A 14,455-nucleotide genomic window follows, 5' to 3' on the forward strand; every position below is an offset into this window, starting at 1 on the left:
TGCTATACATTCTTTTCAATGATATAAAATTTGCCAAAATATAGGAACAATAGCATAGGAAGAACATTGATTCCATGCACGTCTATTTTCATCGGGATCTAAATCTCATATCGGAGGAACATGTTCAACGCTTTTTCGGAGTTCATGTCGATTGTAAGAAAGCTACCATCCACAAATTCGCAGTAAGTGTTGATATCTTCCTTGCCTGGTTAATCGTTTACTCTGAAACTCTTGTAAACCTTTTAAGAATGTTAAAAGTTTAAAGTTGAAGGTGAATCAAATTTGTTGAACGTGTTTAGGGCAGCTAATACCGCTTTAAAACTGGTTTGCTGCATTTTAATAAAAAATGAAAGTAATTCAAAGATAATTTAAATAATCCAACCACATACGTCTTAGTAAACATCTAAATAGTGTTCATGTTCAGGTTTTAATAATATGGATGCAAAAATATGGTACACAACCTGATCAAGTTAGTGGTCATCCTTTTTTAACTGATATGTGCAAGTCTTATATATTGATTTTCAATTTATTACTTATGTCCGGTCTCAATAAGGAAAGTTGGGTCTGGTTTTAACCACTCATCAGTTTTTGACTGTATACAGTCTGGGTCTCTAATTAGTTAGGTATCAGAATTATAATGTTATACACAAGACGCGTTTCGTCTACATGAGACTCATCAGGGACGCTCATATCAAAGTAGTTATAAAGCCAAACAAGTACAAAGTTGAAGAGCATTAATCAATAAACAATGTGCTGTTATCTGTTCTTTATGTGTATGTCTGTTTCTACCTAGGGTGTCAGTAGTTGGTTGATGGAATATTCTCTTGTAAGAGCTACTATGTTTACAATATTTAGCTATCAATCGATAAACGTATTGCCTATCTTTATTCAAAGAATTATTAATATAATGTTCGATTGTATTTAAAACGTCACAGGCTTTAATTCGAATAAATGAACAAAATTTATAAACAATACTGATATGTTTACTCACTGTTTTTGTCTCCCAGTTAAAATCATCATCAGTGGATTGATCAAACATACAGTAACGATCAATCTCTGCAGTACACTCGAATATTGAATCAACTATAAAACAAAATAAACATATATATCTAGACCGAAAGATAAAATATGTTTTAGAATATGGCATAATTGTAAATTGTTTTAAAACCATGCAGCTGTAGCATTATATATTTTGTGTTCAGGTTGTAATGTTTATAATTTGTACAGAAATTATGTGCAAGTAATCAGTGTTATATGAACTGTTTAACACAGATAGTTGCAGCAATAATTCAGTCTTCTGTTTCGCCTATTTTTGTCATTTCTGGCTTGGTCCTTATAGCCACTATAAACAAAGCGAACTGTTCGTCTTTGTACCTAATCTATGTCGTGTATGATTAGCGAGAGTCCCATACCGGGGAAGCATATTCAAGAGTTGGTCTTACTAAGATGAGGTTAGCTTTTGTTGTTGGAATACATTACCCATGTTTATATGGAAGAAGCAAAGTGTTTTGAAGATTTTCTTGTTGATGTGGTTTGTCAAGATGAGGTCTTTACAGATGGTGAGCTAAATGTATTTTCAAATTCCTTCCTTTAATTCTCGATTTTGACCACACCGGAAGATACATCAATCGACGTATCATGAGCAACATAACTGATGCCACGTGTGAAGCAGGATGTGCTTAGTCCTCCACAAAAGACATCTACATACATCAATTGACGTATCATGAGCAACATAACTGATGCCATGTGTGAATCAGGATGTGCTTAGTCCTCCACAAAAGACATCTAAAATCTCACCCAGTTTTGGGTGATTTCGTGTTGCTGAGTTTTCTATGTTGTGTCTTGTGTGCTCGTCTTGTTTTCGTCATCATTCGTTTTATTTTGCCTAATTAATGCCAAATTAATGCCAGTTACTTGTCTTACGAGTCTTCAATATATAAGTATCTGCTGCATTTTTGTCATATAGTTCATAGGGTTAAAGGGAAATCCATTAAGAGTTTCGGACATACAAAATTAATAATATTTTTCGCCTCTTTTGTGGTTGACAAATGCATTTAAAGATATATTATACACATTTCCTGACAGTGTTAATCTCCTTTTCACGAATGTGAAGTAACAATTTAAACTATTTACTGTCTTTGTAATAACATGAGCAACACGACGTGGACATGATCCACTTACCCTTTCCGGAGCATCTGAAAGCCATCCAAGTTTTTGGTGGGGTTTGTGTTGTTGTCCTCCTAAGTGAGATATTTTCTTCTCGTATCTTAGTCAATATGATGAAATTTGATTCGACTGTCGTACAAATGTGATGTTTAGCGCTTTTAAACCGGGTTTAATCCACCATTGTTTTTCATTTGAGAATGCCTGAACCAAGTCAGGCATATGACAGTTTTGTCCATTCGTTTGAAGCGTTCTATCAATTAATTTTGCCATTTGATTAGGAATTTTCCGTTTTGAAATTTTTTCGGAGTTCAGTATTTCGTGATTTGACTTTTTAACTGATTTTATCGTCCATATTTTAACAATAAAATAACATATCGATAAGTTAATCAAAAGTATATAATCTTATTACAATGTAACTACAACATTTAAGAAAAATGACATCTCATGGAATAATATAACTGTTTGTGTTTTACTTCGTGGAAAAGGGTGATTCCTATAAGATATAAACGCTAACACAAATGTCTTGATATAATATGGGAAATATCGCTAGTATCATGAGTCGTTTATATATATATATATATATATATATAAAATGACTGAATAAATAGTCAACGATAAATCTTACGGGGCGATGGATCATATAACTATGATTCAGAACACTATAAATATAATATATAACAAGTCTAAAAGGGTACAACATCACAATAAAACAAACAAACAATAAAACGAACAATATGTTAGATATTTCGGATAACAGTTATCCTTCCTCGGTAATAGCACGATGTTAAATGAATCATGTCAAAATATTCAAATAAGGACACTTTCAAAATCTTACAATTTATACAATAAAAGCGACGCTGGTACAATTTAAAAATTTCCAAACACGGCGCAAAGACTTCAAAGATATGCCAAAATAAAAATAGTTATTTGCGATGTGTACTGGCACACCTCTAAATTTCCATAGATGGTGACAGTTGAAATGTTGAAAACACTGCGTGGAAATACAGTCCCAATAAACAGTCCTGACCGACATAAGCTGGTATAATATTTAAAATATGTCAACGGTAGAGCAATTGCAACAGAGACTGCGTATTTAAACATCCCAAATATATAGTAATTTGATGATAAGAAAATGGAGTAATACATTTTTACTAAGGGTAAGTAATTGAACGTGGCTGCGTATTTGCACATCCCTGCCAACTGTAATTAAAACTTGTATAATTAAAGAAAATCCTGAAAAGTGTAAGAGTCCAGTACGGAAGCCGGAGTTACCATGGTTACTGAACACAAGTGATGGCAGGAAAATTAGTGATGGTCGGGAAAATGAGTGATCTTTCTATGTTTTTTCATTAATGCCCTCTGGGGAAACTGTCCTGAGCTTTCTTATCCAAAAATTTTCCCGAGCAAGTCTGTCGGCCTTTGACCAATCCTCGTTGTGATCTATGATGGTGATGGTAAGTTCTTTTTTAAATCAGCTTGGGCGTGCCCATGTGATCTCAATTGGCGACTTAAAATTATATATATATATATATAATTGCAGTAATACGATATCATGTTTATAATGACTTTGTATAAAATACAATGGTATGTTTATTTCAAACCTGAGGGTACGTCGCAGTTTGTTCCAATAAATCCCTGGGTGCATGTACAGGTATAGTTGTTTGAATTCATTGGACTGTAACACGAGCCATGGAGACACGGACTTAACTCACATCCTATAAATAATAATAACATTTATAGATATCTTTGATTATTGTAATGAGTGTTAAAAAACTGCTAGATATTCACATTCAAAAATTGAAATTTGTTAGATTATCATGCCATTAGTAATTATACCACAAATATTTATCGTGGTATATCTTATTGTTGACCGAAACACCGACTGTAAAATAAATAACCAAAAATACAAATCATTTTTAACACACACTTGTTTATTCGCACGGAATGCAGTAGTGTTTGTCATTTCATTTATAATCCAATTTAACATGTGTCAACCAAACTGAAATGAAATATCTAAAATCAGCATACTTATATCGACATGCAATAACCTACTATGAAAGCTAACCTGAGACTTTCCAAAGGGTAGCTGACACACGCATCGTTATATATATAATAGCAATCAATGGTACTGTCGTATAAGTGAGAGGTTTACTGCTTTAAAACCTGATTCAATCCACCATTTTCTACATTTGAGAATGTACAAGGTCAGGAATATGACAGATTTTGTCCATTGCTTTTGATGTGTTTTGTCGTTTGGGTAGGCCATTTGAATAGAGATTTTCCGTTTTGAATTTTTCTCGGAGTTAAGTATTTTTGTTATTATACTTTTTGCAAGAGTTTACGGATGCGGATATATTAAGTTTATTGCGATTACCAGATTCGCATACATCTGATCTTTTTCGAGAAAATGGTGAGTTAAACCGGCTTCATAATTTTACATATTAATTGGATTAGATGTGTTAAGAAAGAGATACACCTACCACGAAGATGATAGACATCATTATCGATGCAAAATGTTTAGTGTAATGTTTATCAAATCACAAATGCATTAAAAGCTTAGTGAACCTTTGGATCATGCCTTTAATTATTACACTAACAGTTTGCATTGTAACATTGTTTATTTCTTATATATAATGAGTACATTTCAAATATTATTTCATAGAAATTAATGTAAATGTATCATTTTATATTCCTTCGCGTTATAGATTTATTTTTACCCCAGTTGTAAATATATTCAGCAAATTTGTTTTAGCAAGATATATATTAGTATAGCTCCGCTAGATTGGGGTGTTATTTTAAACATGGCTTTAACTTATCAGATTTCAAGATTCTAGCTTTATAAAACAAATGTTTAGAAATAAATCGTAAACGATTAAGCGCTGATCGAATCTAAATATACACCTTTTTCTTTATTTTCCCTTTTTATGTCATTCTCATTTTGGAGTTTATGAAAAACCAACTAAACATTATAATCATCACACTTTCCAACAACTAAGATTGTCGATGTAATTATAATGAGCTTTTACTTTACAAGTATTTACTTCTACATTCTACATTCTACATTCTAATACTATACGGTTTGACATACCGGATAGAACACCATACATATTCTCAGAAATTTAAAGCCTCATTTATTTGCAGTCAATTCTGCAGGTTGGATGCAACTCGCCAAATGAGGAGTTATTCCCAAAAAGAGTAACAACCACTCACCTGATTTATCATTTAGGAGTTCCACTTTTCTTCTACTTTAAGTGGCACACCTCCATAAAAATTAATAGGCATATCTTGATTTACTACGGAGTTACCAGCCTATGAAAACTTCTAAATACTGGTTTAAGCTACTTACTTAAAAAACATAATAAGAATACAAACAAATTTGGGAGAAGTAATTCCATTTTATATAAAGTGCCATTTTAAGCAAAAATACCAATTTTATGAAAAGTTTGTTTTTATAACGCTATCAAATTATTACTCAAATGAGGGATTGTTTATCATTTTGGGAATAATTCCTCGCTGGCAGGTTTTCACCTACCTGTTCAGGGCATCCCCTAACACAATACTAGTAAAACTAATATGTAATAAATACAAGCTGTAGCTTTTAGTTAATCTTATATACTATGATACACATATCCATTTTATTCTAATTTTAAACAACATGATATAAAGAAACGAATTGCCTTCTTTAAAAAAGTAAACAACTTGACGGCAGTTACAAAAACATTACACGACACTTATATATGATTATATATACTTTTAACCGACCTGTTCCAATTGATTCTAATGTTATATTGAAACCACGGGAAGCAGCCTTATCACCTCCTTTAAGGCTGTCAAATTTGATGATCATTGTATTCATTTCTCCGTCGTAGGATGTATCCCAGACTTCATGGTTCGAAGTACCGCATCGCCTAAAAATAACCACTATGCATCAGCATAATAACTTTGGAAAATTGTAGTCTCATTTGTTAAACAATTTGTCATAAAATGTCAGGCAATTACCAGCAGTAGTTTAAACAATTGCAATGATCATGAAAGTTTAAAGATCAAAACGTAGGTTACAACATAATGTGCACACGTATAGCAGTCTAAACAATAAGTATTTGACTGCCACTGTGTTATGCTTCTTTGTAAGATTCTCTTTGAAAATGTGTAAGTTTGAATATCTATATAATTTCACTGTTATTTTAATTACAAGCAATTTTTTCTTATATGACTTTGTTTCATACATATAGATTACACAACGTACATTGGACCTTTGTTGGCAAGGAGGTCATAAACCATTTCTATCCAGTGATAACACGCATTGCCGTTATTGCTTATATCCATATCGGTAACAGTTGCTCTGATATAGTTGCCAGGATCTCCCTATCAAATTATTAAGACTTTAAATATAACATTAAAGAAATTATTTGAATTATAATTTGCTAAACGTGACATGTATTCAGTCTACATAAGTATAATTAAACGCAGTGATATGAGTTCCAATAAATAAACTATATCCATCCAAGTCACAATGTATAAAAAGTATAGAAAAAATATGGGTCAAAGAACGACCTTCAACACGGAGCCTTGGCCAAACACCGAACAGTCGAAAACCTGTCCTTCATATTTTACACACAACAGTTATTAAAAAATCTTTAAAACAATACGAATCTTTGAAACCAACATTTACAGTGGATCAAATTTTTTGATCAAAAACAATAATCAAGGGATACAAATATCGCTGTGAAATCTTTACAAATATCTCTATTAACATATATTCAATACTACATTCAAATATAACATGTATAAACACAATATTACACACTGCCTATTAAATGTATCATTTTGTGTTTAAGTTCTTCACTATACATACCTGTATTAACCATACACACTGCACATCGAGGTCATAATTCGATGGGTAATTTGGTGACGTCAGGAAATATGTTTCACCGCCTGATATATTAACAGTACCTCCGCAGTTGACTGAAATTATTATAAGTATATTCGTGATGTCATTTGATTAACTCAAAATTACCACCGTTTCTATCACATACAACAATAATTTCCAAATCATTCATTTTTTGTCTTAAATGTATGCGTCAAGTCAATGATCCTTTACTTTCTCAAGTTTCATATTTTCCCTATGGAAAAAGTCTTAAGATTTTTGAAATGTTCATCCCTACCTGAAATAAGATATCTCAATGTTATCAAAACCTTTGAATAAAGTTATTAAGGTGGTACCCAACACTTTAACTAAAATTAATTTGGCTCGTTTAATTTTCTTAAAATTTTGACAAAGTATTGACTTTGACCCTTTTATAAAAATATAAAAAATTAAAAACATTTGAACCAACCGTTTTATCAGAAAAATTACACTGGTTATATAGCAGTTTGTCAAACACTTATTTTGATAATTGAGAAGCTTAATATTCCCTTAACAACACAACGTAATTAAAACGTTTAGCTGATTTTACAGAGTTATCTCCCTGTAGTGTTAGGTACCATCTTAACTGGCTTGATACCACTGCTGATAGACTGTTAGTTCTCGGGTGTATCATCAGCTCACTAGTCGGTGTCTGGTTACTGATATGATATACAATATCTATTTTTACTAACCCCCACTTTGATAAATTACGATTTGCAAAGAAAATAATAATTCCAAATCCATCAGGCAATACGGACTTAAAGTAACTGTGCTATTCTTTTTATTTCCCTTATTTAGATAGCTTCTAACGTTTCTCCTTATCTGTAAATTTCTTGAATTCAATTATTTGTTTTTGAGTGTTCCAGATAATGATACATGCAGAAAAGTACTTCTGAATCAGGAATTATTTGAAGTCTACTAGTACACATATTAAAATGAAAAAGAAAAATGTTCAATGCATCACACTACGGTTGAAGACACTATATACTCAGAATATACTTACAACTACTTTGTTTAAGTTGTTGACAAACAGTGCCAGTTAAATCTCCAGGACAAGCACATGAACAAGTTTTATCAACAAATCCTCCGTGCTGACAGGTAGGTGGTGAGACACACGAATCTAAAATAGTAGTACATATAAATATATTATTGGAATAGTCCAAGAGAACTTCATGGTCCTTTTTTCTAAAATATAAAATAACTGTTTTAAAAAATCCCAAATTAAGATTAATCACAAAAATATCGTTTGAAATATTAACATGAAAGAATACTATCTTTTAAGAAATTATGTCCAAAAGAAATCTCTATCATTTAAATACAATTGTATCACTATAAACACAAAACAAATAAGGAATATGTTCGGAAATATTTTTTTCCATTGGCGATATATATTAATATGTATATATATCGTATGTGTGTTGTTTTATCGTTTTTTGAGTTGTTCTGTTGTTTTGTTGTTAACCTCTCATAATTGATGTGTTTTTTTCGGTTTTAGTTTGAGAGAGAGATTTTATTGTAAAACGACTCATACAGAACACTTAATTAACAATGACATAGGTTTTATCTTTCAACATTTATTGCAACTAAAATTTTCAATTACAAACACGTTTTGCTGGATCTCGATATTGACGACTTCAAGTCTAAACCTCCTGATTGCACTTGTGTTAATTCCCATTTCACATATAATCCTGCGGCCACGTTATCACCGGTAACCTCAACATTGTTAATAACAATTCTCTACGAAATGTGTTATCGAAAGGTCCGAAATATCGCGAGCCTAAATTCATCAATTGGAAATACAACTTTAAAATTTTGATGGACTCAGTTGAGGATTATGCCAGGCAATGGGCTATGCGCGAGAAGGAAGACCGAATGGATTAAGGCAGTGAGGTCGTTGATACAAATCAGAATTAAGAAACTGAATGGGTCATTCAATGCCCATGCTACGTCAATCTTTAAAGACCCAAATGTTGCAAAGCACCTATCCTACCTCCATGACAAATATGTTTTTGTCCCCGCAGATAAAGCCCAAAACAACATCGTTTCTGTGTGTAAAACTCATTACATCAACTGCTTGATAAACGAATTAGGTATTGACAATTCACTTGGACACTCAACATATGCTCTCACGACACTTACCAAAGAAGAAATCCTGGATAATCATAGGTCTGTTCTGTGTTCCTTCGGAATTTCAACCAAAGATGAAGAACTGGATCTGCCTTCACTATATTGGATACATAAACTACATAAGTGTCCTTACAAACAACGGTATATTGCTGGGTCTTCCAACTGCTCCACGAAACCTCTTTCGAAATTATTAACATCTATTTTATCAGCAATCAAAGACGGGCTTCAAAGTTTTTGTGAAACTGCCTATTCTAGAGGGGGCGTGAATCAGATGTGGATATTTAAAAATTCAAAAAATCCTTTAGCATCACTGAAGAGACATTATTTGTCGAAATGCGCATCTGGTGCAGAAAAATTGGTACCGTTGCTGTTTTTAGAGTACATACAATCTCTTTTATCGTGTAACAGTATTAACACATTTGACTTTTCTACTCTTTACACTAGTATTCCACATTCCAAACTAAAAGACAAATTGAAAGAGTTGGTATTGCTTTGCTTCGTTAAAAAGAATGGCCAACGTAGATACAAGTATCTTGTCTTAGGGAGGGATAAATCCTACTTTGTTAAGGATCACTCTGATTCGAACAAAAAAATCTCTGAAAATGATATTATCAAGATGCTTGATTTCTTGATTGACAACATATTTGTTACGTTCGGAGGACGTGTTTTTCAACAGACTGTCGGCATTCCAATGGGAACGAACTGTGCCCCTCTACTTGCCGACTTGTTTTTTTATTATAATGAGGCTGACTTCATGCAGGAACTTCTTAGGAAGAAAGATAAGAAGTTAGCAATATCCTTTAACTCTACTTTTCGCTACATAGATGATGTTCTTTCACTAAAGAATTCAAAATTTGGTGACTATGTGGTACGCACCTATCCAATCGAGCTAGAGATAAAGGATACTACAGATACAGTTAAGTCGGCCTCATATCTTGACTTACATCTAGAAATTGACAATGAGGGTCGGTTGAAAACAAAACTTTACGACAAAAGAGATGATTTCAGCTATCCAATTGTGAACTTTCCATTTCTAAGTAGCAACATTCCAGCAGCACCTGCATACGGGGTATATATCTCCCAACTGATACGAAATTCCCGTGCTTGCATTTCCTATCATGATTTTCTTGATTGAGGGTTGCTGCTCACAAGGAAGCTATTAAACCAAGAGTTCCAAATGGTGAAGTTGAAATCATCCCTCCGTAAATTTTACGGACGCCATCACGAGTTGGTTGACCGTTATGGAATAACCGTTTCACAAATGATATCGGATATGTTCCTTACATCGTAGCTGCAATCCCCTTCCCTTTCATGAATGTGACCTACCGAATTAGACTATTTACCGGATTTGTTATCACATAAGCAACACGACGGGTGCCACATGTGAAGCAGGATCTGCTTACCCTTCCGGAGCACCTGAGATCATCCCTAGTTTTTTGGTGGGGTTCGTGTTATTTATTCTTTGGTTTTCTGTGTTGTGTCGTGTGTGCTGTTGTTTGTTTGTCCTTTTCATTTTTAGCCAAGGCGTTGTCAGTTTGTTTTCGATCTATGAGTTTGACTGTCCCTTTGGTATCTTTCGTCCCTCTTTTAAACAGTATTAATGACGATATTCTTACTAGTACATTCATAAGCCTCAGTAACCTCAGCAATATCATAGAAACTGAAACCTGTAGCTTTTCCTGCAAGAAACTCTTGTCTCCAGTCATGGAATTTTAATGTTTTATCTCCATTTATTGATAATGCCTAAAAAGATGATGATACAAAACAACAAAATACGCTACATTTAAAGAAATAAAAGCATATACAACATATTGAAGGATCTAATACGAACTACAAATATAAAGGCAATAGAAATTAATGATAAATATTATCAACTTAGCACTTTTGTTTTAGGAATAATAAAGAAAAATAAATATATTGGATCATTTAAAAAGAGCAACGTGTATGCAATATTTTTAGGGAACAGTAGTCTACCTATTTTCACATCTTAGAAACTCATGAAGTTGACAAATTGACGCTTACACTAAAACCATGTAATTTCATAAACTCTAAAAGGGGCGAGACTGGTTACGTCGACACTGTATTCGTCCCCTGCTATGTATTCAGTATCTGCAATCCGCCATAACCAGTCAAAATGTCATGTTAAATTACATATTAAACTATTGTTTTATTTTCTAAAGACTTAAGTTCTTTGTCTCAATAAACAATCATGCACAATATGCGAGCGATAAAGCTTTGGGGCAGTTTACTGGTGAGAAGTGGAAAGTTTATTGGAAAATTGATGTCATCACGTTTTTAAAAGGTTCTAGTTTGAAGTTGTCCACATGTGTCAGTTTGAAGAAACGCTTAAAAAATGAAGCAAATCTCTATTTTCGTTAGTATTTTAAATCTCAAATTTAAAATGATATATGAAATGCCAACACTGACTAGACCGCGAGGTATAAATCAAAGTTTTAATATTACTGCCAAAATATCAAAATTGTGATTGAAAATTTTCCAACATGTCTTTTGTTTTATAAAAAAAATCACATACTACTAGTATGACATCTTCTACTTTAGAAAAGAATAATGTGGGAACTTTAGAACAATATTAAGTGGAACATCTTGATGACTCGGTTAAATATCTTTCTATATAAGGTCCTATATATTTCTAAGAACATGATTGGTTAAGAGCAACCGCGTGGATACTGTGTATATTCCATATAAGGTTAGTCCCTTTATACAAACAACACGGCGGTGATAACAACAGACGATTAAATGGATAACGAACGAGTGAAATTAATTCCATACAACACATTGAAAGCTAACAAGTTGTTATTGTTGGCCTTTTTTTATATTTTTTTTAATAGACCTTTGAAAGTTGGATCATAATACTAACAGTATTGAAGACTTGATCACTTGTATAGGCCATAAGTCTAAATATCACATGTTTAGATAGTCAGTAAGATAAATTCGTTACATAGTGTTTTACGCTCTCACCCCATATGGAATTTACTGACGCTATATCTATCGTTTTAGGTCACTAGTGCACTATGTAACTAATATCATTAAACACTTATTATGTTTGAATATTACAATGTTAATGAAGATTATTTTAAAGTTCAGTTTCAAATACATTTAGTTTGACAAATCTAACATATTGTTTTAGGGCGGACGAGGACAAATGTCGACTTAACATCAATTCTGATAAGTGAATAAAAAAGGACAATTTTCGGACAAATTACGACTTATTTTTTCATACAAACAGCATTAGCATCAAGTCGACGACATAAGTGTCTATTAAGTTGGAAATAAAAACACCACGGACGGAAAATATATCAATTGATTTGTTCCTTAATTTTCGTTTCTGTCCTTCCGTTATGTGCCTCACGAAAAATGTCCCAAAAATGGGTAACTATTGCATCGACAAGAGAAAATCGAGTACATCTCTATATGTTAGGGCGTGTTTGTCTTGAATATGTTGTCTTGAAAACGTATTTGACACATCATCTTGCTTCAGATTCTATCATTTTTATATATCAAGGCTACAGGTTGACTTTATAACAACAACCAGTACTAAAAAATGAAATATATGGGTCGAGTGAAATACCTTACTAATGAATCAAAAACACAGAGAAGGTATTTTCGAATAGCAAATTTTTACTAATAGTTCTTGACGACAGACTTTCATGTGGATCTTGAAAATGTATATCTTCGTAAAAACTTCATTTTTTTGTGAGTGAGAATTAGGGTTTATAGTCTTCAACCACTGAACATTTTTAGTCTGCCCTTCCACAAAGTATTTAATTAGAATGTTTTTAAATGTTTATAAATTTTTGAAAATTCCAACTGACAACCGATCAGACATGCTCATTAGCTACTATTCTGCCGATAAAAACACAACTGGAATATAAGGATCGTAATGGTGCTGTGTGGATATTTTTTTGTTTTTTTCAAAAGCTCAATTGGAAGCGCGTCATCCCTACGATTGCTTCCATTTTTACGATTGTAAAACCGAAATGGCGTAATGGGGATATAATTTTTACTAGGTAAAATTTTGAATGGAGATGTTTGTGTCAGAAACAATTAAAGATACACCCGATAATAAAAGAAATGATGATTCTAAATAAGACTTACATATATAGGATACATTAAATCGGATGCTGGGTCAAATGGATAAATATCACTTGTGTCTTCCTTTCTGTAGTTTATATTACCCGTTCCTCCTTCGAGATTATCCATAACAACAGTCATATAATTGTCTCGGTCCCATCGAGACATTTCATGATAAGCACCAACGGCATGTAGCATTTCATGAATAATTGTTCCATGCTGTAAAAGTAACAATATAACACGAAATATCAAAGGAAATAAAACATTATATTATTCATAGTGTCAAGGCTTATCTTGTCGATTTGTATTTGTATACTTAAATGCAATCAGTTATTTTTTTTTAATAACGAAAGTTACCGTTTTACCATTGACAGGCCAGGTAAAACAGACTATACATCTTCTGACAAGTCCTAACTGGTCTGCTTAAACTCAAGTAATTTGCATGTTAAATATACGAAAGCACCTGTTTCTTTAAGTGTTATCTTTTGACCGACGTTTGATCTAGCTGCCAACTTTTATTTTCTGTAAATGAATTCAATAAGCTGAGAATATACATTGGCCTACGTAGATTTTAAAAATACTTTTTTCAGTTATTGTTATATTTCGATCAAAATCTATAATTGCAGGGAATCCCCCTAAAAAATGAAAACAGAAAAAACTCAAAAATTGAAGTTAGGCTTCTTTTCTGCGTGGAATTCAATAATATCTTAATTCTTTAAAGACCATATTACCATTTTTTTCTAAAACCTATTCATTCTTTGTCTTTTATTTTTATTTTTCAGTATCATTTAAATTATTAAAAAGATTTTCATTTGACTTGAAATTGTAAACTATATGTAGTGCTTTGAAGAGGAAAAATTATAATATTTGAATGTCCCTTTGGCATGTTATGCCTTTCTCTAATATAAGAACAATTATATTTGTTGATGTAAATCATATTATTTGGAATGAGAATAACAATGAAAATAATCGTAATGTTAGTTATCAAAGAAACAAAAAACAAAAATACCCAATACATACGTCAAAACAGTCGCTTTTTTTCAAAGCTATTTGTTGGGGAATAACCGAAACTTGTCCAACATACGATGAGCAATCTCTACAAGTAGTAAGAAAACAAATGATTAAAAGTAAGGCTGTGAATACAAATCTGTACAGAAAGCTTTA

The 14,455-nt window shown here is 32.5% G+C and overlaps 1 protein-coding gene across 2 annotated transcripts in view; it reads right to left on the minus strand.

Moving 5' to 3' along the window:
• Positions 1-14,455, minus strand: part of LOC139527317 (uncharacterized) — a 43,486-nt gene that overhangs the window by 16,582 nt on the left and 12,449 nt on the right. For both annotated transcript variants that reach the window (XM_071322679.1, XM_071322678.1), the window contains exons 8-16: positions 14,312-14,387; positions 13,316-13,510; positions 10,816-10,942; positions 8,076-8,192; positions 7,022-7,131; positions 6,413-6,531; positions 5,929-6,074; positions 3,768-3,881; positions 992-1,083 (exon numbers count right to left, since the gene is read on the minus strand). In XM_071322679.1, coding sequence (XP_071178780.1) covers positions 992-1,083; positions 3,768-3,881; positions 5,929-6,074; positions 6,413-6,531; positions 7,022-7,131; positions 8,076-8,192; positions 10,816-10,942; positions 13,316-13,510; positions 14,312-14,387 — 1,096 coding nt within the window. The remainder of the gene's footprint in view (positions 1-991; positions 1,084-3,767; positions 3,882-5,928; positions 6,075-6,412; positions 6,532-7,021; positions 7,132-8,075; positions 8,193-10,815; positions 10,943-13,315; positions 13,511-14,311; positions 14,388-14,455) is intronic.

This window comes from Mytilus edulis, chromosome 6 (genome assembly GCF_963676685.1).
Source record: "Mytilus edulis chromosome 6, xbMytEdul2.2, whole genome shotgun sequence".
Classification (NCBI taxonomy): domain Eukaryota; kingdom Metazoa; phylum Mollusca; class Bivalvia; order Mytilida; family Mytilidae; genus Mytilus; species Mytilus edulis.